General features: G+C 54.2%; 2 protein-coding genes across 2 annotated transcripts; one reads left to right on the plus strand and one right to left on the minus strand.

The window, feature by feature from the left end:
- Positions 1 to 1,238: 1,238 nt before the first annotated feature.
- Positions 1,239 to 9,161, plus strand: GSK3A (glycogen synthase kinase 3 alpha). The gene is made up of 11 exons (XM_007942937.2): positions 1,239 to 1,251; positions 1,991 to 2,178; positions 3,693 to 3,776; positions 3,936 to 4,046; positions 5,560 to 5,690; positions 5,785 to 5,891; positions 6,751 to 6,848; positions 6,928 to 7,023; positions 7,432 to 7,618; positions 7,968 to 8,060; positions 9,088 to 9,161. The coding sequence occupies exons 1-11, from the start codon at positions 1,239 to 1,241 to the stop codon at positions 9,159 to 9,161; spliced, it is 1,182 nt and encodes a 393-aa protein (XP_007941128.2).
- Positions 9,162 to 12,808: 3,647 nt separating this feature from the next.
- Positions 12,809 to 14,833, minus strand: ZNF526 (zinc finger protein 526). The gene has a single exon (XM_007942938.2). It carries the CDS (start codon positions 14,831 to 14,833, stop codon positions 12,809 to 12,811), a length of 2,025 nt encoding a protein of 674 aa, XP_007941129.1.
- Between the last annotated feature and the right edge of the window lie 5,255 nt (positions 14,834 to 20,088).

A 20,088-nucleotide genomic window follows, 5' to 3' on the forward strand; every position in this document is an offset into this window, starting at 1 on the left:
GAAGGCGTCGGTCGGGGCCATGGGTGGGGGCGTGGGGACCTCGAGCACCGGGGGTGGCCCCGGCGGCAGCGGCGGAGGAAGCGGCGGCGGCCCCGGCGCGGGGACCAGCTTCCCGCCGCCTGGAGTCAAGCTGGGCCGTGAGTACTGGCGGCGCCCGTTGGAGGTGGAGATTGGGGTTCCTATAGTCTCTCAAATGTCGATCAGGTTCTTTCATATACCTAGATAGTAGGCTTGAGGTCTATTGTGCTTCGCAAAACTGGGGTCTGAGCTCTCCTCCTCCCAGAGAAATGGATTTTGGGGTCATCATCATTCAGAGCTTCAGATCAGAATTACTGACCCTCAAAGAAAAGGGTCACAGTCTCTGTTTTTCTATTGCTGATGTCTTGGATTCTTAAGCCTTAAAAACAGGGTTCTAACGTTCTTATCTTGTAGAGAACAGAATCTGGGGTCACTGTCGTTTGCAGTTGGGGGTCTAAAGGTCATTGTTTTTTAAGGAAACGAGTAAGATGGCTATGCCTAAGAAAAGGAGATCTGAATTTGCTGCCTCTCAGAACAGGGATCCGGATTCAGTATCATTTAGAAACAGATATTTGGGGTTGCTATGCCCCAAAGAACAGGGCAAGGGTTTGCTGGAAGTGCCAGGCCATCTTCCTCTTTAAAACACAGGCCTGGCGTCATCACTGGTCTAAAATATGTGGAAATGCACCCCACCATGGTGGAAATTATTGGTTACTGCTCCTTAGGAATAAGAACAGGTGTCTCCAGCCCCCAGAACACTGATTGAAAGTCATCATCCCTTTGAAATCCATCAGAGCTCCTTTGAAATCTATAGTCACTATTATTTAAAGAACATGGATGGGTGAGTATTTTTTCACAGAAATGGAATGAGGGGAGCACAGTCTTCCATAGAATGTGGATCAGAAGTTACAATTCTCTGAATAATTGTTCTGGGGTATGGAGTCATTGGCTCAGAAGAAAGTGATGTAGGGTCATCTCCCTCCAAAAGAGGAGCAGATGTTACTGGGCTCTCCAGTGGACTGCAGGCATCAGTTCTCAAAAGAGAGAAGAAGAGAAAATGGCCCTAAAGTTTGCTGTTCTTCAGAGAATGGGAAATGGGAATGATAGTTTTTCTTTAATGAACTGAGGCTGGGCTAGCCCCCTAATAATAGAGAGTAAGTTCACTGTCGCCATTTGGTATTTGTCTGTAAGGGAGGAGTCTGGGGCTCTGGACCACCCAGATGAAGAGGTCAGGTCAATGCCTTTTCTAACCCTGAAGTATTTGGGTAAGGGGCAACTCCTCCAAAAGTGAAGGTACTACCACTCGTACCAGGAAAGGTCATTCATTTCTGTCAAGTGGGGTAGTTACCAGCTCCGCCAGGAGAACGTACAGGTCACTAGCTCCCACGATGTGAGCAAGGAGAAGTAAGTGCTTTCCCAAAGTAATCCCAGGTGACTGTTCTCTTAAGTGGAAAAAGTCAAGCTTTTCCCCAAACAAGAGAGGTCAGAGGTCACGGAGAGGTCAGAGTGAATGGATTCAACCAAGAGGGACCAGTTATTTGTTGCTTCCTAGAAGTGGAAATTTTGGGTTACCGACCCTTGAATAAGGAACTATGGTGGTTCAATGCCTAAGGCATTTGACTGCTAACCAGAAGGTTGGTTCAAACCCATCAGCTGCTCCACAGAAGGAAGGTGGGGTGATCTACTTCTATAAAGATTTACCGCTTTGGAAACCCAATGGGGGTCGCTGTGAGTTGGAATTGACTCAGTGGCAGTGGGTGGACCCTTGAATAATGAAAAGATTAAGGTGTCAATATTCTCCCCTATGGAAGGAGGCAGGATTTAGGGTTAATGAAGGGAAAAAGGGAAAGGTCACTGGGAGGGCACCAGCATCTGCCTTCCCTCAAGGAAGGAGAAGGGACAAAGAGACTCCCTCCTCCCTACAGTCCCAGGATGGCTGGTCAGTGGATCATGTGTCCCCTTTGTCCCCTAGGTGACAGCGGGAAAGTGACCACAGTGGTAGCCACCCTAGGCCAGGGCCCAGAGCGTTCTCAAGAGGTGGCTTACACAGACATCAAAGTGATTGGCAGTGGCTCTTTTGGGGTCGTGTACCAGGCACGACTGGCTGAGACTGGGGAGCTGGTGGCCATCAAGAAGGTCCTCCAGGACAAGAGGTTCAAGGTACCTTGTGGGGAATGGGGAAGAGGAGATGGGGACTGGGCATAACCCAGCGAGAGAACCCTACCAAGAGAGATGGAGCCTGGGATTTCAGAGGGCATCTGATCACGACCAAGAGGAGAAAGGGCTAAAGAAGGAAATGGGGCATAGGAGAGCTCAGGAATGGAGAATCCGGGACCCCAGAGCAGACATTTGTTGAGTGTGTGTGCTGTGTAAATGTTTTATAAAGTTCCTGGGTGGCACAGACTGTGTGCTTGGCTACCAACAGAAAGGTTGGTGGTTGAACCCACCCAGCAGCACTTCAGAAGGCTTGACAGTCTGCTTCCCTAAAGATGACAGCCAAGAAAACCCTATGGCGCCCACTTCTACTCTGTAACACGTGTGACGTATGCTTTACAGGCAAGCTCTTAGCTAGTTGGCTTTTTCATTCTCTGAGGGTTGGTACTGTTATCCCCATTCTAACTAAGCAGAAACTGAAACTCAGATAAGGTAGTAATGTAGTAGAGCCTGAGAACAGACTGGAATCTGCCTGTTTGATTTCCAGGCACCGTACCTTAACTGCTAGTTACACTTCATCCCAGAGGAGAAAGGAAACTGGCAGGGCCGTGGAGGTCTGCTCAGCCCCACGTGCTTGGCGAGTGTTGCTGTACTCGCCCAGCCCTGCACCGTGTTGCCGGGCTCTGTTCTCCCCTCCTGAAGGGGAGCCCTTTTCTTACTCAATCAAAGGTGCCCAGTGAGCTAGTGGAGGCCCAGGGAACTAGAAGAAGAGGGAAGAGAAGGAAGTAGAAGGATACTGGTGTTGGAAGGACTGGCATTTTAGAACCTTATCTAGACTGGCTATATAACTGAGTCCAGGCTGGAAGAGGAACATGGGCAGGGCCTGGGTCTCTTGGGCAGGGTGTCAATCAGAATTTGATTAGAGTTGAGTCACCACTGTGAGAGGCATCTGGAGGCAGGGAGTTCTGAGACCCATGAGAAGACAGAGAAAGGGGCATAGGTCTTCTGGGAGGAGGCTGAGGTCTGGATCCCCTTTAGGGAGGTGAGGATTGGAAGTCTGAAGTCAGGAACTTGGGATGCAAATGAGGGTTTCAAAGATCCAGGTGCCTTCAAGGGAGGCAATAGGGAGTGGTGGGGACCAGAGTGAACTGAACAGCTACTACTTGTTAACTGTCCTAGAGGGAGGCAGGCCCTGTGTGGCCAGATCTGATTCTTCAAAAGTAGCTAGAAAATTGGATTTATGTGTGGAAATCTTTTGATGTTTAAATGTCAGCAATAAAATGAAACTTTTCTAGAAGTGGCCACAGAAAACAGCTCTGTGGTCCGGGGTGGCACACAGGCCTCCCGCTTATATGTGAGGGGAATGGGCTGGGGGTGAGGAGTTAGGGGATTCTCCAGAGGAGCCTTAGAACTGGGGCAGAGGGAGCAGCTGTCTAGTGGGGGAGTGGAGCTGTGGTGCTTTGCTGTTGGGGAGGGAGGCAGAGAGCTGGCCGTACCAAGCCTCTCTCTCTGCCCTCAAGAACCGAGAGCTGCAGATCATGCGTAAGCTGGACCACTGCAATATCGTGAGGCTGAGATACTTTTTTTACTCCAGTGGAGAGAAGGTGAGACCTGGGGGGTGCCCTCCACTTTGCTCCACCCATTATCCTGCCTGCCTTTCCCATGACAGCCAGTCCTTCCCTCACTACTCCCCACACACCTTCCCTTCCCCCTTCCTTGCTCTCTTCTCACACCACCTCACACTTCTCCTTTGCTCTCTGCAGAAAGATGAGCTTTACTTAAATCTGGTGCTGGAATACGTGCCCGAGACGGTGTACCGGGTGGCTCGCCATTTTACCAAGGCCAAGTTGACCATCCCTATCATCTATGTCAAGGTGGGCATGCAGGCAGGTTTTGACGCTCAGGCCCACAAAGCTAAGGGTTCCAGACCCTCCTGCCTTCTCTCATCTTCAAGTTTATGTTGGTCTCCGTTGGCCTTGTAGTTCTTGCCCTTACCCTTGTATTCATACTTCTCAGAGATGAAGCCTGCCTAACGCAATCACGGGGGGTGGTGGGCTGACTGCAGGTCAGTCTGCAAGGTACCTGCTTGGGTCTATATTAGGAGCCCAGTGGTGTTGGTGGGGGCTGACAATGTAGAGGGGGAGACACTGAGGCCAGAGTCCAGGCCTTCTAGGCCTTGGCAGAGGGGGAGTGGGAAGGAAAGTAGGGCTGGAGAACGGTTTAGTGCCCAGAGAGCCAGGAATGCATCTTCATCTGTACGGTCTCATTCCTTGGTTCCCCAGGTCGTGTTTGAATGAATGAATAAATGAAAAGCGTATGAATGAAGCTCAGGGATGATGAGCTGCGTGGGGAGAGGTGGCTGGGTTCCAGCTGCTTCTCCTGGTGGCTCTAAGCACCCCATACTTGGGTGAGCTGCTGTGGGCTCTACCAGTGGGTGTTGCTGTTGGACCTCACTGGGAAGGGGGAGTTCTCTGGGTTGGTGAATGTGTCTTGGGGCTGTCTGCATCCAGCCCAGCATTGTTGATTCCCGGGCACAACTGACCCAGACTCAGGCCGTGCCCTTGATGTGCACTCAGCTTGGGGTAGTAAGGCAGGCACTGTCTAGCAGCTTCCATACTAGAGGAAGCACAGGGAATTAGGGAAACACAGGAAGTATCCAGTTCCACTTGGTTTGGGGGTAAGAAAGACCAGGGAGGGTTTATGGAGGAGACCAGGTGTGTGGAGAAGCAATGGCGTCTGGCTGGCCAAGGGAAACGTGAACAGAGGAAGGGCTTAGGAAGCAGCCTAGTGGGTGGTGGAGGGAGAGCAGTTACCCCGTGCCAGGCCCTGTTGTAGGCCCTGAGGGCTGCAGCACTGTTCAACACAAGGTTCCTGCTCTCTTGGCACCTTTGTTGTAGTCAGTGGGAGAGAGAAGGCAGGAAAGTCAGGCTGGAGAGGGGTTGAGTAGTTTTGACTGAGGCCCCCCTCTAGCCCGTGGGTTTTGGTGAGGGGAAAGGTGAGTGCCCAGCTCCCAAGCTGGCCTTTTAACATCGTTCATCAGGCTTCTGCTGACATGTGTAATTAAAGCAGTAGTTCTCAAAATGGGGCTGGGGACCCGTATCAGCTTCTGTTTCCTGGAACTTGTTGCGGATACACACGCTCAGGCTCCATCCTTGATCTGCTGAGTCAGAAGGTCTGGGATGGGGCCCACAGTCCCTATTTTAACAAGTTCTCCATGTAATTCTGGTGCCCACTCAGGGTTGGGAACCAAGGGTTTAAAACAAGATTCCCTGAGGCTGTGGGGCAGCAGAAGAGTTTTGGTCCAGGACAGTGGGCTGGGAAGGTGGAGTGGTGGTGTGTGCTGTTGAGGAGCTGGGCTGGAGTACTGCTGTCCCCTGCCTGCCCCAGGTGTACATGTACCAGCTCTTCCGGAGCTTGGCATACATCCACTCCCAGGGTGTGTGTCATCGTGACATCAAGCCCCAGAACCTGTTGGTGGACCCTGACACCGCTGTCCTCAAGCTCTGCGACTTTGGCAGGTGGGCCTGATGTGTAGGGTATGCTGGGTGGCTGAAGGGGCGGGGGGGGGAACCCCCAACCCTCATGTTTACCCTTGACCTTCTCTTCCCACAGCGCAAAGCAGTTGGTCCGGGGAGAGCCCAATGTCTCCTACATCTGTTCTCGCTACTACCGGGCCCCAGAGCTGATCTTTGGAGCCACTGATTACACCTCGTCTATCGGTCAGAGTTGTGAGGAGGGTAGGGGTGGGCTGATAGTGGTGGCTGGGTCCCTGTGCTTTCTCTGAGCTGTATGGCAGGCTTGGAGATAACGTTTCATTCAGTTCTCACAAACTGAGGCTGATGTTGGTGTGTTGTTTACAGATGAACAGTCTTAAGGCTTAGAGTGGTGAGGCCACCTGCCTGCAGTCACACGCTGGGTCTCAGCAGGGCTGGCAAATGAAAGCTGACCTGACTCCAGAGTCCATACTGTCTCAGGGTCCTCCTGGTCAGCCCCCTACTTAGGAAGCGGGAGGCGCTGGTGTGACCTTGGGGGAAATTGAGAGGGGACGGCTTGACCACCAGCTTTTCTCCTGACCTGCTCACAGGGCCTGTTTCTTTCCCTGTGGGCAGGATGATGGTAGACATGAGGGCAGTGAGTGTGAAGCGTTTGGCGGGGAGAGGTGATAAGCTGTGTGAGGCAGTGGGCGACGGGTCATCCCATGGGCAGGATAGAGGCTAGGAAGTAAGAAAGGCAGCCTGGGGCTTATGGCTTCACCTTCCTGTGGCCCAAACACGTGCCTGTTCTAGGCTTGCTGGCAGGTTTGGGTCTAGTTGAGTCTGTCTTTTGAAGCCAGAGCAAGGGCACATCAGGTTTCCTGAGCCAGGAGATGGGAGAATACAGCCAAGTTGGGCAGACGAGGTTCAAAGTTCAGACACCAGTATTCCTGAGCTGTGTGTAACTTCGGGCATGGTGCTTCCTCTCTCAGCCTAGATAATGAGGTCCGTGACAACACCTCTCAGGCTGGCTATTAGGAATGAAAGCGATGGGCATGGGAGCTCTACTCACTTAGCCCTGAGCGCCCCCGCAATTCCCTTTCAGATGTGTGGTCAGCAGGCTGTGTACTGGCTGAGCTGCTCCTGGGCCAGCCCATCTTTCCTGGGGACAGTGGGGTAGACCAGCTGGTGGAGATCATCAAGGTGAGGGAGTGACCAGGATGGGCAGGGGGTGGGGCCAAGGCACTGGGGCCTTGTCTCAGACCCTTCCCTGTCCCTACAGGTGCTGGGAACACCAACCCGGGAACAGATCCGAGAGATGAACCCCAACTACACGGAGTTCAAGTTCCCCCAGATTAAAGCCCATCCCTGGACAAAGGTGGGACAGAGCTAAGTGCCGGGGCAGTATGGCCAGGGATGGGGTCTGCCTGGGGGACCCACTAATTAGGGGCCTGGGTCCAGAATCATGGCTTGGGAGGATCTGAACAGTTTTTTAAGGAGTGAGTCAGTAACTTTTGTCAGATTTTACACATCTGGAGGACCCACAAGTAAACTCAGGACTCTTCATTTTTATGGCAAGGAAACAGGCCTACAGTAGGATTCATGTGATGTATTTGGGAACCTAGGCTAGCTGCTTACTGGACACAGACTGTCTTCACAGTGCTGGTTTCCTCATTTTTAAAGTGGGTCTGTGGGAGGCAGGCAGTCACATTTGCAGTGGGCACCATGGCAGAGTGAGGTACAGGGGCCATCTCTCACCCTCATGACCCCATGTGCCCCTTCCCAGGTATTCAAATCTCGAACGCCACCTGAGGCCATTGCACTCTGCTCGAGCCTGCTGGAGTACACGCCATCCTCCAGGCTCTCCCCGCTGGAAGCCTGCGCCCACAGCTTCTTTGATGAACTGCGATGTCCTGGAACCCAGCTCCCCAACAACCGCCTGCTTCCCCCACTCTTCAATTTCAGCCCTGGTGGTGAGAGCACAGTCTAGGATCCACCAGTTGTGGAGAAGAGTTTGCTGGTGAAGACAGGAGTGGGGACCTGAGGGTGGAGTACACGGAGGGCCTGGGGTTCCGGGGAGACGTCCCCAGCCTTAGGGAGAACCGAACTACAGTTCTGCAACTGCATACTACTTTGATCTGCCTTGTGCTGGGCTCATGTAAATAGCTGTATAGCTGCAAGGGTTCCCAAACAACTGGACTTGTCAGTAACTGGGTCCCCACTTGGTGCCCCTTCCTGCCCTAACCCTTTTCCACCCTGACTGGGTCTCCAGATGCTTTGCCCCAACACCGCCTGACTGGGCATGTCCATTCCTGTCTTTAGAACTCTCCATCCAACCATCTCTCAATGCCATTCTCATCCCTCCTCACTTGAGGTCCCCGGCGGGCTCTGCCACTCTTACCCCGTCCTCACAAGGTAAGTTGGAGGCTGTCTGCTGAGGGTTCATGGGGCTGGTCTCAGTTTCCTACGGTATTTTCTAGTTTACATTTGGATAGTCTGTGTCATATTTTGCACATATATGTAAACATTTTTAATATAGGTATATGCATCTTGCTTGGTAAAGTGGAGGGTCAGTGAAAACGGGGAAGGCCTCAACAAGATGGATCGACACAGTGGCTGCAACTATGGGCCCAGGCATAGCAAGGATCATGAGGCTGGCACAGGACCAGGCAGTGTTTTGTTCTGTTGTACACAGGGTCACTGTACGACTTGACGGCACCTAACAACGACGATATACCCATCTTACAACATGGGAATGACCATCTTTATCAGTCTGTTACTGCCTGCATTTATGTCTAAGGTGCAAACTGGAAAACCAAAGCACTATGTTTGGCCTACACAGACATCAAATTGGTGGATTTTGTTGTCCATGTTTCAAAATTGAGTTCATTTCTTTAAATGAAATGAGAAATTTTAAAATTTAAAATGTTTGTTAAATTTTAAAACTCTGGATTTCCTTTTTCTCTTGGGAAAACTCAGGTCTGACAACAATGGGCCTGCCCTTCCCATGACAGCTGTCCACTGAAGCAGGGCTACAACTCCCCTTTTTATGGGGCCTGGCTCTCTAGTAGGAGCTGTGGTGGCATGATGGTTAAAGTATTCTGCTGTGAACCAAAAGTCAGCTGTTCAAACCTACCAGCTGCCGTGTGGTAGAACGATGAGGCAGTCTGCTTCTGTAAAGATGACAGCCTTGGAAACCCTGTGGGGCAGTTCTGCCCTGTCATCTAGGATCACTATGAGTCAGAATCGACTCGATCCAATGGCAGTGGGTCTGTTTATTTCCTCAGTTGGCTCTCTGGTGTCATTCACCCTATGCCAACCTGGCCCTTTGGTGTTTGAGTTTGAAACCCTGGACCTAAAATGAGTTTCAACTTTCAAGGTAGCACCTCAGTTCCTGCTCTTGGAAAGGCAAGGGCTGACTGTCTACTCTTCCCTCTCTCAGCTTTAGGTGAGTCCCGCCTGGGCTCAGACCGGCAGCCGACCGACACCACAGCTACCCTCACTAACTCTTCCTGAGGGCCCCACCAGCTACACTCCATCTGGGAGCCCCAAGCAGGGCTGGGACGAGGGGCCACAGCCCACCACGCTCCTCCTGCCCTGGCGGGGCCCCTAGACTAGGGGGCAGAGATAAATGAGTCCCTGTCTCCACCTCCAGTCCCTCACTCTCCAGCTTCACCCCTGCGGTGGGCTTTTTAAGAGGATTTTAACTGGTTGTGGGGAGGGAAGAGAAGGATGGACGGATGGGGTTGGGGGCATGAGGACCTCCTACCCCCTCGGCCCCCTCCCCTGCCCCCAGGTCTCCACCTCCTCCAACCCCCCTTCCCCATGTCCCTTGTAAATAGAACCAGACCACCCCCATCTTCCCTGCCCTTCCCTGGCCCCCAGGTGTAAATAGATTGTTATAATTTTTTTCTTAAAGAAAACGTTGATTCACACCATCCAACCTGGTCCCCTCCTCCAGCTGTGTCTCCCTTGTCTTCTGTCTCCAAGGTCTCTTCTCTCCCCTCCCCACCCTGGAGGGGCAGGGGACTGAGGAGAGCTCTTGATTGTCTTAGTTTCCACTGTAAGGTTTGCCTGTGTACAGACCTCCGTTCAATAAATTATTGGCATGAAAACCTAACTCCTCTCCGGCAGCCTGTTTCTGCTGAGGTGAGGGGTGTCCAGGGGGCTGTCTGGGCTAGGGTGGGTGCTGAATCACAGGCAGGGGACAGGGTACAAGGAGCCTGTGTCCTAGCCTGGCTCAGGCCCAGCTTCCCTGCATCCAAGCTTTCCCTCTGCAAAATGGGGAGGATGCTCTCTGTCAGCCTTTGCTACTGCAGGAGCCTTGGGAGGTACCTGCCCCACAGATGCAGCATGTCATCTGCTTCTGCTGAGGGAGAGAGGGACTGTCATCACCAGGTGACAGAGGAGAAAAATGGGGATCACAGAGCTCAAGGCCATGGAGGTTAAGGCCACAGTGGTTAAGTGGCAGTCACGGCTTGAACAAAGGGCTGTCTGTCCCAGAGCTCAAGCTGCCTACCTCTGCAGGGGCCAGAGGGGACACGAGGTGGTGAGGTCACTCAGGCCAAACAGCCTGGCTGTAGTCTCAGTGGGCATGGACTGGAGACAAAGGAGCTGCGTTCCCTAACACTAGCAGACCCCTAAGCCTTTGTTTCCTTGCCTTCCACAGGCAGTTGCCTGATCTACTTCTTAGGGATGCCGGAACTCTGGCAAGGTTTGGGCAGAGTTGTTTTGTACCTCGTTCTTAAAAACACTGTGGCCAAATGGTGAGAGTCTGGGCCGAGGGCACTGGCAGCTGTGCCACATGGAGCCAGGCAGGGGGGCAGGGGGGCAGGGAGCCTGGGGGTGTGCAGGGGACACCTCCTTCACTGGATTCCACTTACGAACACTGAAAGGCATTTCTGACGTGTAGCTGAGAAAGTTCAAAGACTATCCCTATGGGACCCCCAGGTTCTCCGCTGTGCTCACAGTAGCCCTGGGGCATTAGATGCTGTTGTCCCTCCCTTGCCCAGCCCAGCACCATCCTGATTCCACCTTGTTTGTAAAATGAGTACTGTCTGCAAGTGCCCTCCCTGGTGGGCTGCTTCTGGGCGGTGGCAGGCCTTGGGCTTCTGTGGGATCCCTTCCTCTCACGTGTGGTCAGTCATCAGCTCCAGCTACCGTCAGGCACTGCCCCCTGCCGCCACGGTCTCTGCCCCAGCTCTGGCCCTGTCCTCTCCCTCCCGGACCATCTCCAGCCTCCTGCTGACCCCACCTTGACCCCAGAGGGACCTAACACTCAGTTATGACCCTGCTGTGGCCCCTCTACTAGTCTCACTATCCTGGATTTAGCCCAGTGTTCAAGGCCTTCCAAGGTCTAGGCCTTCTGTCCAGACAACTCAGTTCCTACTCTTGGAAAGGCAAGGGCTGACTGTCTACTCTTCCCTCTCTCAGCTTTAGGTGAGTCCCACCTGGGCTCAGACCGGCAGCCGACCGACACCACAGCTACCCTCACTAACTCGTCCTGAGGGCCCCACCAGCTACGCTTCCATCTGGCAGCCCCAAGCGCGGGGCTCCTCGCCTTGCTTCTGTCCAGACAACTCTCAGCCTTGGCTATATTCCGCTTCACCTGCCTGTGCACCCTTATTGCAGCTGGCTTGGGAGGAGCCTGCCCCCCACACCCAACATAACCATCTTCCGTGTAGGGAGAGACAAATTGCCACCCCCAGGGGACCTTTGATCCTTCAAGGCCCTGTCAAATCCCAGGGCTCTGGGACACTGGCTCACTGTTCCTGCAGTTAGAATGACTCTGCTGCCACCGACCCACCTGCCCCAGCACTGCTTTCAGTCTTAATCACTCAGGACAATACTGGCTATGACACGGGGTTATGCGAGTCTACCTGGTTTGAATCTCAGCAATACCTCTACCTCACTGCAAGACCATGAACAAATTGCTGCCCCTCAGTTTCCTCATCTGTACAATACTGACCATACTGAACTCTATCCACAGGCCTGCTGGGATCATAACACACATACGGTGCTAAGCACGGTGCCTACCACAGCTTTGAACTCCACTGTCACAACCAAACCTGTTGTCATCAAGTCAACTCTGAATCATGGCAGCCCTACAGGACAGGCTAGAACTGCCCCACAGGGTTTCTAAGGCTATAATCTTTACGGAAGCAGACTGCCAGCTCTTTTCTCCTGGAGAGCAGCTGGTGGGTTCAAACTGCCAACCTTTATTTACTAGCCGAGTGCTTAACCAATGTGCAACCAAGGCTCCTTCGTAGCCCTGAGTAACTGGATGGTCTCCAAATGTACCACCATCTTCCCCTCAAGCAGTGTGGTTTGCCTAGAATGTCTTTCTCCAGGAGCAAGATCCTATTTTTCCTTCAAGGTCTACCTCCTATAGGATGTCATCTCTGACTCTAAACCTCCCACCAGAGTCTGGTTCCCTGCTCTGAGGCCTCACTGCCCCTGCACCTCCCTGTCAGAGCCCCAGGAATCCTGGGAGCTGAGATCTGTCAGCCCCACAGGTCAGGGCTCAGGCCTGCTCATCTCCGGCCCCCAGCGCTGCCCAGCACAAGGGAGGGTGGCCTTGGAACACATGTGCTGGATGTATAAACGAGACATAGTCAGAGACCGACGCCATCTGTACTCACGTGTTCCTCCCACCAGACCATGCATGCTCCATGAAGGAAGAGCCATGTCTGCTCATTCCTGGGTCTCCAGTATGGAGTCGAGTCCCTGGGCCTATAGACTTCTCTGCCACTTGGTCAAAACTGACAGTAAGGAAGCCCAAAGAAGTCAGGCGCTTCCCCCCAGTAGGCAGAGCCATGTCCTAGGCACCCAGAGTCCAGGGAAGGCTAGGGCTGAGGGGTAAGCAGAGGATCTGAAGAGGTACGTGAGGGTGCCTAGCACAGAGCCTTGGTGAAACCCGCTTTGCAAATTGGCATTGTGACCCACGGCAGATCACATCACAGCTCAGAGTTTCTGCTTCTCCTCAAGCAGAGCAAAGTGACAACAGAAACCTGATCTGAGGAGTTGGTGGGTCAGAAGCCAGGGTGGTCCCTGACAAAAGCAGGTGCCAGATCAGCTGGCCAGAGGTATGGCAAGCTTTTTTCACAGAGCTACCCATACTCACTGTTGCGACTGAACCTGTTTATTGCTGCTGTTGAGCTGTGTCACACAAAGGTGGTGTCCAACTGCAACAGCCCACTTGCCTCACTAGCCCCCAGTGCAGCCTGGCACAGCTGCAGTGTGTCCTCAAGGGCCAGAGGCTGGGATGTCTCAATGATGGCAATGGTCTCCCCCAGCTCTGTGCACATGATGGTCTGCTGGGGCTCGGGGGGCAGTGGCAGGGCAGGAGGTGGTGATCTGGGCGGCTGGAGGGTCGCTGTCCGGGCTCGGGCGTGGACCCGCTGATGCAGGCGCAGGCCAGCCATGGCGCGGAACCAACGACCGCAGGTCCCACAGTAGTAGGGGCTCTTGTTGTAGAGCCCAGTGATGGAGAGGCGGGGGGCGCGGGCGAAGGCAACCGGCCGCAGGTGCAGCCGCCGGTGCTGCTGCAGGTTGGAGCTCTGCGTAAAGCGTTTGCCACAGTCCAGGCACTGATAAGGACGCACACCCGTGTGGGTCAGCTGGTGGCGGCTGAGATTGGCCAAAGAAGCAAAGGTTTTGCCACACGAGTGGCACTGGAAGGGCCTTTCACCCGTGTGTGTCCGCAGGTGGTTGCGTACATGAACCAGCTTCTTGAAGCCCTTGCCACACACGCCACAGCGGTGCCGCCGCTCAGGGGGCCCATGGACTGCACGGCGGTGCCGGGAGAGCCGGGAGGCTGAGGCGAAGGACTTGGAGCACTGTGGGCAGGGCAGCTGGGCAGGCGGGGCTGGGGGAGGTGGAGGGGGTGGAGGTTCGGCTGCAGCTGAGGCTGCTGTGGCTACTGTGCGGGGGGTGCCACTCTTGCCGGCGTGAGTGCGCCGGTGGTACAGAAACTTGGTCATGTTGCTGAAAGTCTTGCCACAGCGGCAGCGATGCAGTGGGTTGGCAGTGTGCGCCCGCCGGTGGGCCACGAGCGTGAGTTCTGTGCCAAAGCCACGGCCACAGTCCACACAGAGGTAGCGGGCTTCACCGCGGTGCAGCTGCAGGTGCTGCTCTAGCGAGGCAGCTTTCTTAAAGACCTTGGAGCAGGTGGTGCACTCGTGTGTGCCACCTACATGGGCCCGCCCGTGAGCCAGCAGCCGGTTTGCTGAGCTGAAGCTGCGCTGGCACTGGCTGCAGTGGAAGGGGTGGGCCTCTGATGACGCCGGGCCACGAGATACCCGCCGGTGCTGCCGGTGAGCCCCTGCTGAGGGCCAATGCTGGGAATAGTCCCCACAGCTTTGGGCCCCGCTGGACTCAGTGCCTCCCACAGCATCGTCACCAGCCTCTGCTGCCTCCTCCTCCTCCTCTGTCTCACCTTCATCTTCTTCATCCTCCTCCTCTTCTTCTTCCTCTTCCAGCCCGTTGTGCTCTTCTTTCTCGAGGGAGTCGAAGTGGGTGCCTTGATGCTCCAAGAACTCCTCAGGTGTGGCACACAGGGTTGAGCACTCAGGACACTCATAGGGCTCCATCTTGACTTCAGGTGGAGGAGCGGGTGGAGACGGTGGTGTCCGGGGAGGCAAAGGAGGTGGTGGGGGAGGTTCGGCAGCTGCTGCAGAGAGGTGTTGGGCCTTGCGGTGAGCTACCCACAGCTCAGGGGAGGGGAACAGCTCTTGGCAGTCCCCACACTGGTACTGGATCTGACTTGCAGACTCCCGGAGGTGGGCGTCCTGGTGGGCCAGGAGCTCGCTGGGGGAGAGGATGAGCTGGCTGCACTCGCCACACTGGAAAGGCCCATCCTCGGTGCCCGGCACCAGCTCTGTGCCTGGCTCCAGGCCTGCGTCTTGGGTGGTCAGTGCCTCCTCCTCTACAGCTGGGGGCACGTGCTGCTCCTGGTGTGAGAGGACCTCTTCCAGGGTGTTGTAGAGGCTACCACACTCAGAACACATGAACTGGTGGTGCTGGAAGAAGAGGGATGAGGCAAGGGCCTCCCCAGGTGTCAGCTCAGTCACCTCTGTGGACATCTCAGTCACCTCCCCTGACATCTGTGTTGCCATCTCCACCACCTCTGGTGACACTTGTGTTGGCATCTCAGTCACCTCTGCCATCTCTGCCACCACCTCCGCCATTGTGGGGAAGGCAGCACCTAGAGAAGCAAGGGCAGGGGCTGGTGAGAGACCAGGACCCAGAGGGAAGGGGGACCCTCAGGAGTTCCCTTGCCCATCCCGTCACTCACCAGCCTGTATGGATCAGCAACTCTGAGCCCAATGCTTATGTCTCAGTCTTTGAAGATCCCGTGACTCTGAAGCCTACACGCACCTGGTGGCAGCCAGACATCTGCGAAAAGAGACAGCACTCCTCAGTCTGGCCTCTGATGCTGCTCTCCTTACTCAGAGCACTACCCACACCCTTTCTGAGAATACATCACACCTTTTGGGCTCTTCAGCCTTTGCCTATGTGGGCTCCTCTTTGTGCCACATCTTGTTGCCTTCTCCTAGGTGCACACACAGAGATGTGGCCAGGTGTCTATGAGCACCAGGAACCAGGCCCTGGAACTAGACTGCCCAGACTCAAATCTGAGCTCTCCCACTTACTTCCTCTCTCATTTCCTCAACTGTAAATTGGGGCTAAAAGTAGTACTGCCCACAATGTCCCTGGTACTGAGTAAAGATTAGTTATAACTATTACTTGTACTTCCCCAGATATGTCTTTGGACCCTAAACCTTTGATGAGGCCATCTCTCTGCCAGGAAAGTTCTCTCTTTGTTTGGCAAACTCAACCCAGCATCTCCTTCAGGAAGCCTCTTCTTACAACACCTCTGTATCCTCAGGGGGGTGGCCACTCCCTCCTCTTTGGGGTTCCTATGGAATCCCGTACCACCTCTGCTGTTAGGTGCCATAGAGTCAGGTCAACCCATAGTGATCCCATGTACAAAAGAATGAAACACTGCCTGGTCCTGCCCCATCCTCACAATCCTTGTTATGCTTGAGCCCGCTGTTGTAGCCACTGTGTCAATCCATCTGTTTAGGGCCTTGCCCTTTTCCACTTAACCACCACTTTACCAAGCCTGACATACTTCTCCAGGGAGTGGTCCCTTCTGACAACATGACCAAAGTAGGTGAGGCAAAGTCTGTGCCACCTCTGTTATGGTAATTATGGGACTGAGATGGCATCTTTGTGCTTCTCAATGGTTTAAGAGTATGTAGGCAGGGCTGGTCTGATTTATTGTGAGGATTCCTGTGACCCACACAACTACTGACTCGGGATGTAGATTTTAACTTTCAAACTTTTCCCTCTGCGTCCCATCTCCCATTCTACATGTGTGGGCTCAACCCAACCCAGGTCCCTTCACATAACAGAGGTTCAGAATCTCTTCAGCAAATGCCTCCCCCTTTTCCGGGCCTGGGAGCTAATCTTCTGAATCCAACTCCCACCTTCCTCTCTTTTTCCATTAGTGCCAGAGAGCACGTGGAGTCCAGCTTACAGCCTTGCATATAAGAGTTACTCATACTAATCCAGAGGGCAGGATTTTAGTCTGTTATCACTGATGCCTTTCCAGTGCCAAGAACAATGCCTAGCACACAGTAGGCAGTCAGTAGATATTTACTGAATGAATAATGTTCCTTCCAGGTTGTGTCCTGCAAGGCCGTGGAAGTTTAACTGTGCCTGTACATACTCCAGTAGCTCTAGTGGTACTGTGGTTAAAGCACTGGGCCAACCAAAAGGTTGACAGTTTGAATCCACCAGCAGCTCCGTGGGAGAAATATGAGGCAGTCGGCTTCTGTAATGATTTACAGCTTTGGAAGCCCTACACATTTGTCGCTACGAGTCGGAATTGAATCGATGACCTTGGGTTTGGCATTTTGGTTTTGGTACACATCTCATCTCTCCTACCAGACCTAACTCTTCCATTAGACTGTGAATCATTACAATCAGCACAGGGCCCTGCTTTCAGCTTCTGCCTAATAAATGCCCCTTGAGTCAATGATTCAGTAAAAAGCCCAGGAGTTAACCTTCCTTTATTCACGATATTTTAACTCCCTCACAAATTTGTCAGTTGCCACCGCCTGCACACAACAGCCATTCAATGAAGAATCTTCCTGAAAGCCAACCAGAGGCCTGAGAGTTTTTCCTTTTCACAGCCCTGCTCCGAACAGAGTTCCTCAAGACCAAGCCCAGTGCACGGTGTACGGCTTGCACAAAGTAGACATCTAATAAACGTCTCTCTAGAAGGCGGCCCGAGAGTCCTGAAATTTGCAATTTCTTCATCTACATTCCTTCCCTTCCCAACCTTGGGCGTGTGGGCTTTTCATACAGTGGATTAATAAAAGTCCTTCCAGAAAAGGATCCACCAGGGGCCTGGAAGTTAAACTTTCTCGTTACACACCCCGTTTCTCCTACCGGGCTCATCTCCTCGGGAGCCGGAGAACTCTCCGTAGGCAGTGGGGGCCAGAGCTCAAACGTAGGTTTCTGGATACCACAGGGGCTCAACCAGTACTCAGAGCACGCAGGAAGGCGCGCTCTCCTTCCAACCTGCGCCGCTCCCGCCCTAGCGCAGGCCCAAAGACTCTTCGTCCCCCTAAGCCCCCTTCGAACTCCCTCTGCTCTCCCTGTGAACCCAGCGCTTACTTCCCAGGCCCGCCCTGCGGCGCCCTCACTCGTCCCTCTTACCTCTTGCAGCCCCCGCCGCTCCTGACACAGACCCTCTGCCCGAGGCGTGCGAGACCCCTCACTATCTACACCTCCCATTGGGCGGCACCCTTAACCGTGTTGACCAATCAGCACCCGCATCTGAGGGCACGCGCCCTTGCGCCTGCGCACTGACGCTCAGGCGGGGCTCGGCAAGTTCCTCCACGCACGCAACTGTACTCGAGGAGGCGGGGCCTCGGGAACGGAGGTGCGCCTGTGCAGTTGTCTCGAGCAGCTCCCTACCTGCCAAATCTGAAAGTTATGTACACAGAACTAGGTACCTTTGGAGCGCTAGGGCGCATTGGGTGGCCTGGGTTGCGGGAGACCTTGACGGACGTGTCATTTCCCAGCTGAGGAGACTTGAGATTTCCCGAGAGCAAAGTTTTGGAGTCGTACACTTAGGATACTATCCCTTTCTAGTCAGTAAAATAGGCTTGAATTACATAAACCTCAAAAGCTCAACTTTATTTTAAAAAATACATTTTATTGAAATATAACTTATGTACAGTGAGATACACAAAGCTAAAGTGACACGGGGCAACAAATTTTCAAAAGCTCAACTTTTGAGGGGATGAGATCACACACGTGAAAGGGCTCTCAGTACAGGGCCTCGTATACCATAGGTGTTTAACCCATCTAACAGGGACATGTTGTTATATGCCGGCAAGTCGGACCCGCCTCATAGTGACCCCTGAGGCGGTATCACTACGGAAGTGGATTGTCCTTCCGAGGAGTGGCTGGTGGGTTTGAATCGCCGGCTTTCTGGTTAGCAGTCAAGTGCCTTAGGCACTACACTATCAGAGCTCCTAACAGGGACATAATCCTTAATTTGTAAAATTTGCTTTCATTTTTTCTATTCAAACGATTTAATAGTGGTCTCTTATTGGGCGCCTTCTATGTGTTCAGTAGCTGATCACTGCCATCCTTCTGCTTACATATAGGGAGCCTGAGGCCAAGACTGGGGAAGGGACTCTCCTAAGCTCACTGCTACAGCCAAGGGAAAGCAAGTAGAGCCTGTGCCAGAACCCACGTTTCCCATCTTGGAGGGTTAGATGACTCCGGGGGTGGGAACAGGTCCGAGAAGGGGGACTTGTCGTTAGGCACGTGCGGCCTCTGACCTTGAGTCACCTAAGTAGGGGACGGTACGACAGCCACACCCAAAGCCCCGCAGCTAGGAAGAAGCGCAGACATTGGATCCTCGACACCGGCTCCCCCTACAGGAATCCCCTCCAACCAGTGTGTGACTAAGTGCCGGCGTCTAGGCGGCCCCGTAACCCCGTGAGGGCGGAGGTTGGAATGGCGTTAAGAGGCATTTGATAGATGGCATCAGAAGGGGCATAGTAGGGATGCAGGGGCATACTGCAATCAGGAAGGACATATCGAGGGAGTCTAGGTTCCTGAGATGGTGGTGTCCTGGTATTGATCAGGGCAAGGGACTTATATAGGTGGGGGATATCTGTTGGGTTGGGGGTGGGGTTCCGGTTTGCTATCATGAGAAGGCAGTAGGATGTAGGTTCCTGGTTGCTATTAGGGGTGGGGATACTCTGACAGAGGAGTGTCCCGGTACCCATCATAGGGGCCTGGGCGTTACTGGAGCCGAGACGATCGTGATTATGGTCCTCTGCAATAGGCAGCTGGGGGCAGTAATAATGTATCAGTCTGGGTCATGACAAGAGGGCACTGTAGTCCATGAAATGAATATTCCAAACAGGACGTTACGTGGAGTGACAGAGACCCGGCGACTTAAGTCTTGGGCGAGCAGTAGCACGTTTGCAACTGGGTACCAGATCAGCCCCGTTGCGGCGCTGCTCTCGCTCTGCGCAGGCGCAGCACAAGCAGCCCAAGACGCTTCTAAGGGGGGCGGGGGCGGGGGCGGAGGGCCGGCAGGGGCGGGGCTTAGAAACATCTCTCTGCGCTTGCCCCGAAGGGGCGTGGCGGTCGCACCTGCGCGAGTTGGGGAAGGAGGAGGGGCGAGGTGACGCAGGCGTAATACTAGAGAAGGTGCCAGAAAGATCCAAAACAAGTGGCAGCAGCCGTCGCCCAGGAGTCGTCGGACGCCAGAATCCGGTGAGGACTCAGAGAGGTCTACGGGCTACTGGTGGCTGCTAGAAGAAACCACTTGAACTCCAGGCATAGGCGGTACGGCCCTCACAGGGCGAGGGCGTCGTGTTCGGACAAGGGCTGCTTGGTTGATTCCACTTGTAGGGGGCAGAGGGTTGCTTTCGGACGGTACCACTTGAGTGGAGCCGTGGGACACGACTGGACGGTACCACTGGACGGAGCCAAGGAGCACATCCGGTCAGTACTATTCAGAATCAAGGGGCAGTTGGCAGGGTGCCCCGGGAAGTTCCGAGGCGTGCCCGGACCCAGTCACTCGGTTCTGGAGGCTGGTTCGGAACGTACCACCTGGCGAGGGGCGTTTGGGTTTAGCCGACGCCACGGGCCGGAGGACGCGTGGGGTCTGGCGTCTGGACCTGTTACTAGGGGACCTCGGGCGATACCATTTCTTTTCGGGAGAGGGGGGAGGCCGAGACATTTGGGGGGTGTACGGGCGGCCCTGCCAGGATGGGCGGACTGAGGAAGGTGTACTAGTCCGGGTGAGCTCCGCGCCTCCGCGCCGCTGATCACCGCCTTCTCCCCTCTCTGTGGGTTCTAGGCCCGGGTTCCGTGCTTGCTCCCACCCCCTCCCCCGAGA

This window comes from Orycteropus afer, unplaced genomic scaffold (assembly GCF_000298275.1).
Source record: "Orycteropus afer afer isolate SDZICR_OR568_19922 unplaced genomic scaffold, OryAfe1.0 scaffold00099, whole genome shotgun sequence".
Taxonomy (NCBI): domain Eukaryota; kingdom Metazoa; phylum Chordata; class Mammalia; order Tubulidentata; family Orycteropodidae; genus Orycteropus; species Orycteropus afer.

What these genes read in the sequence shown, in the direction of transcription:
- ZNF526 (XM_007942938.2), bottom strand. Translation starts at nt 14,833, where the DNA reads ATGGCGGAGGTGGTGGCAGAGATGGCAGAGGTGACTGAGATGCCAACA.
- GSK3A (XM_007942937.2), top strand. An exon ending in AAGCTCTGCGACTTTGGCAG is followed by an intron (nt 5,691 to 5,784) that starts GTGGGCCTGATG and finishes CTCTTCCCACAG; the next exon opens with CGCAAAGCAGTTGGTCCGGG. An exon ending in AGCTGGTGGAGATCATCAAG is followed by an intron (nt 6,849 to 6,927) that starts GTGAGGGAGTGA and finishes CTGTCCCTACAG; the next exon opens with GTGCTGGGAACACCAACCCG.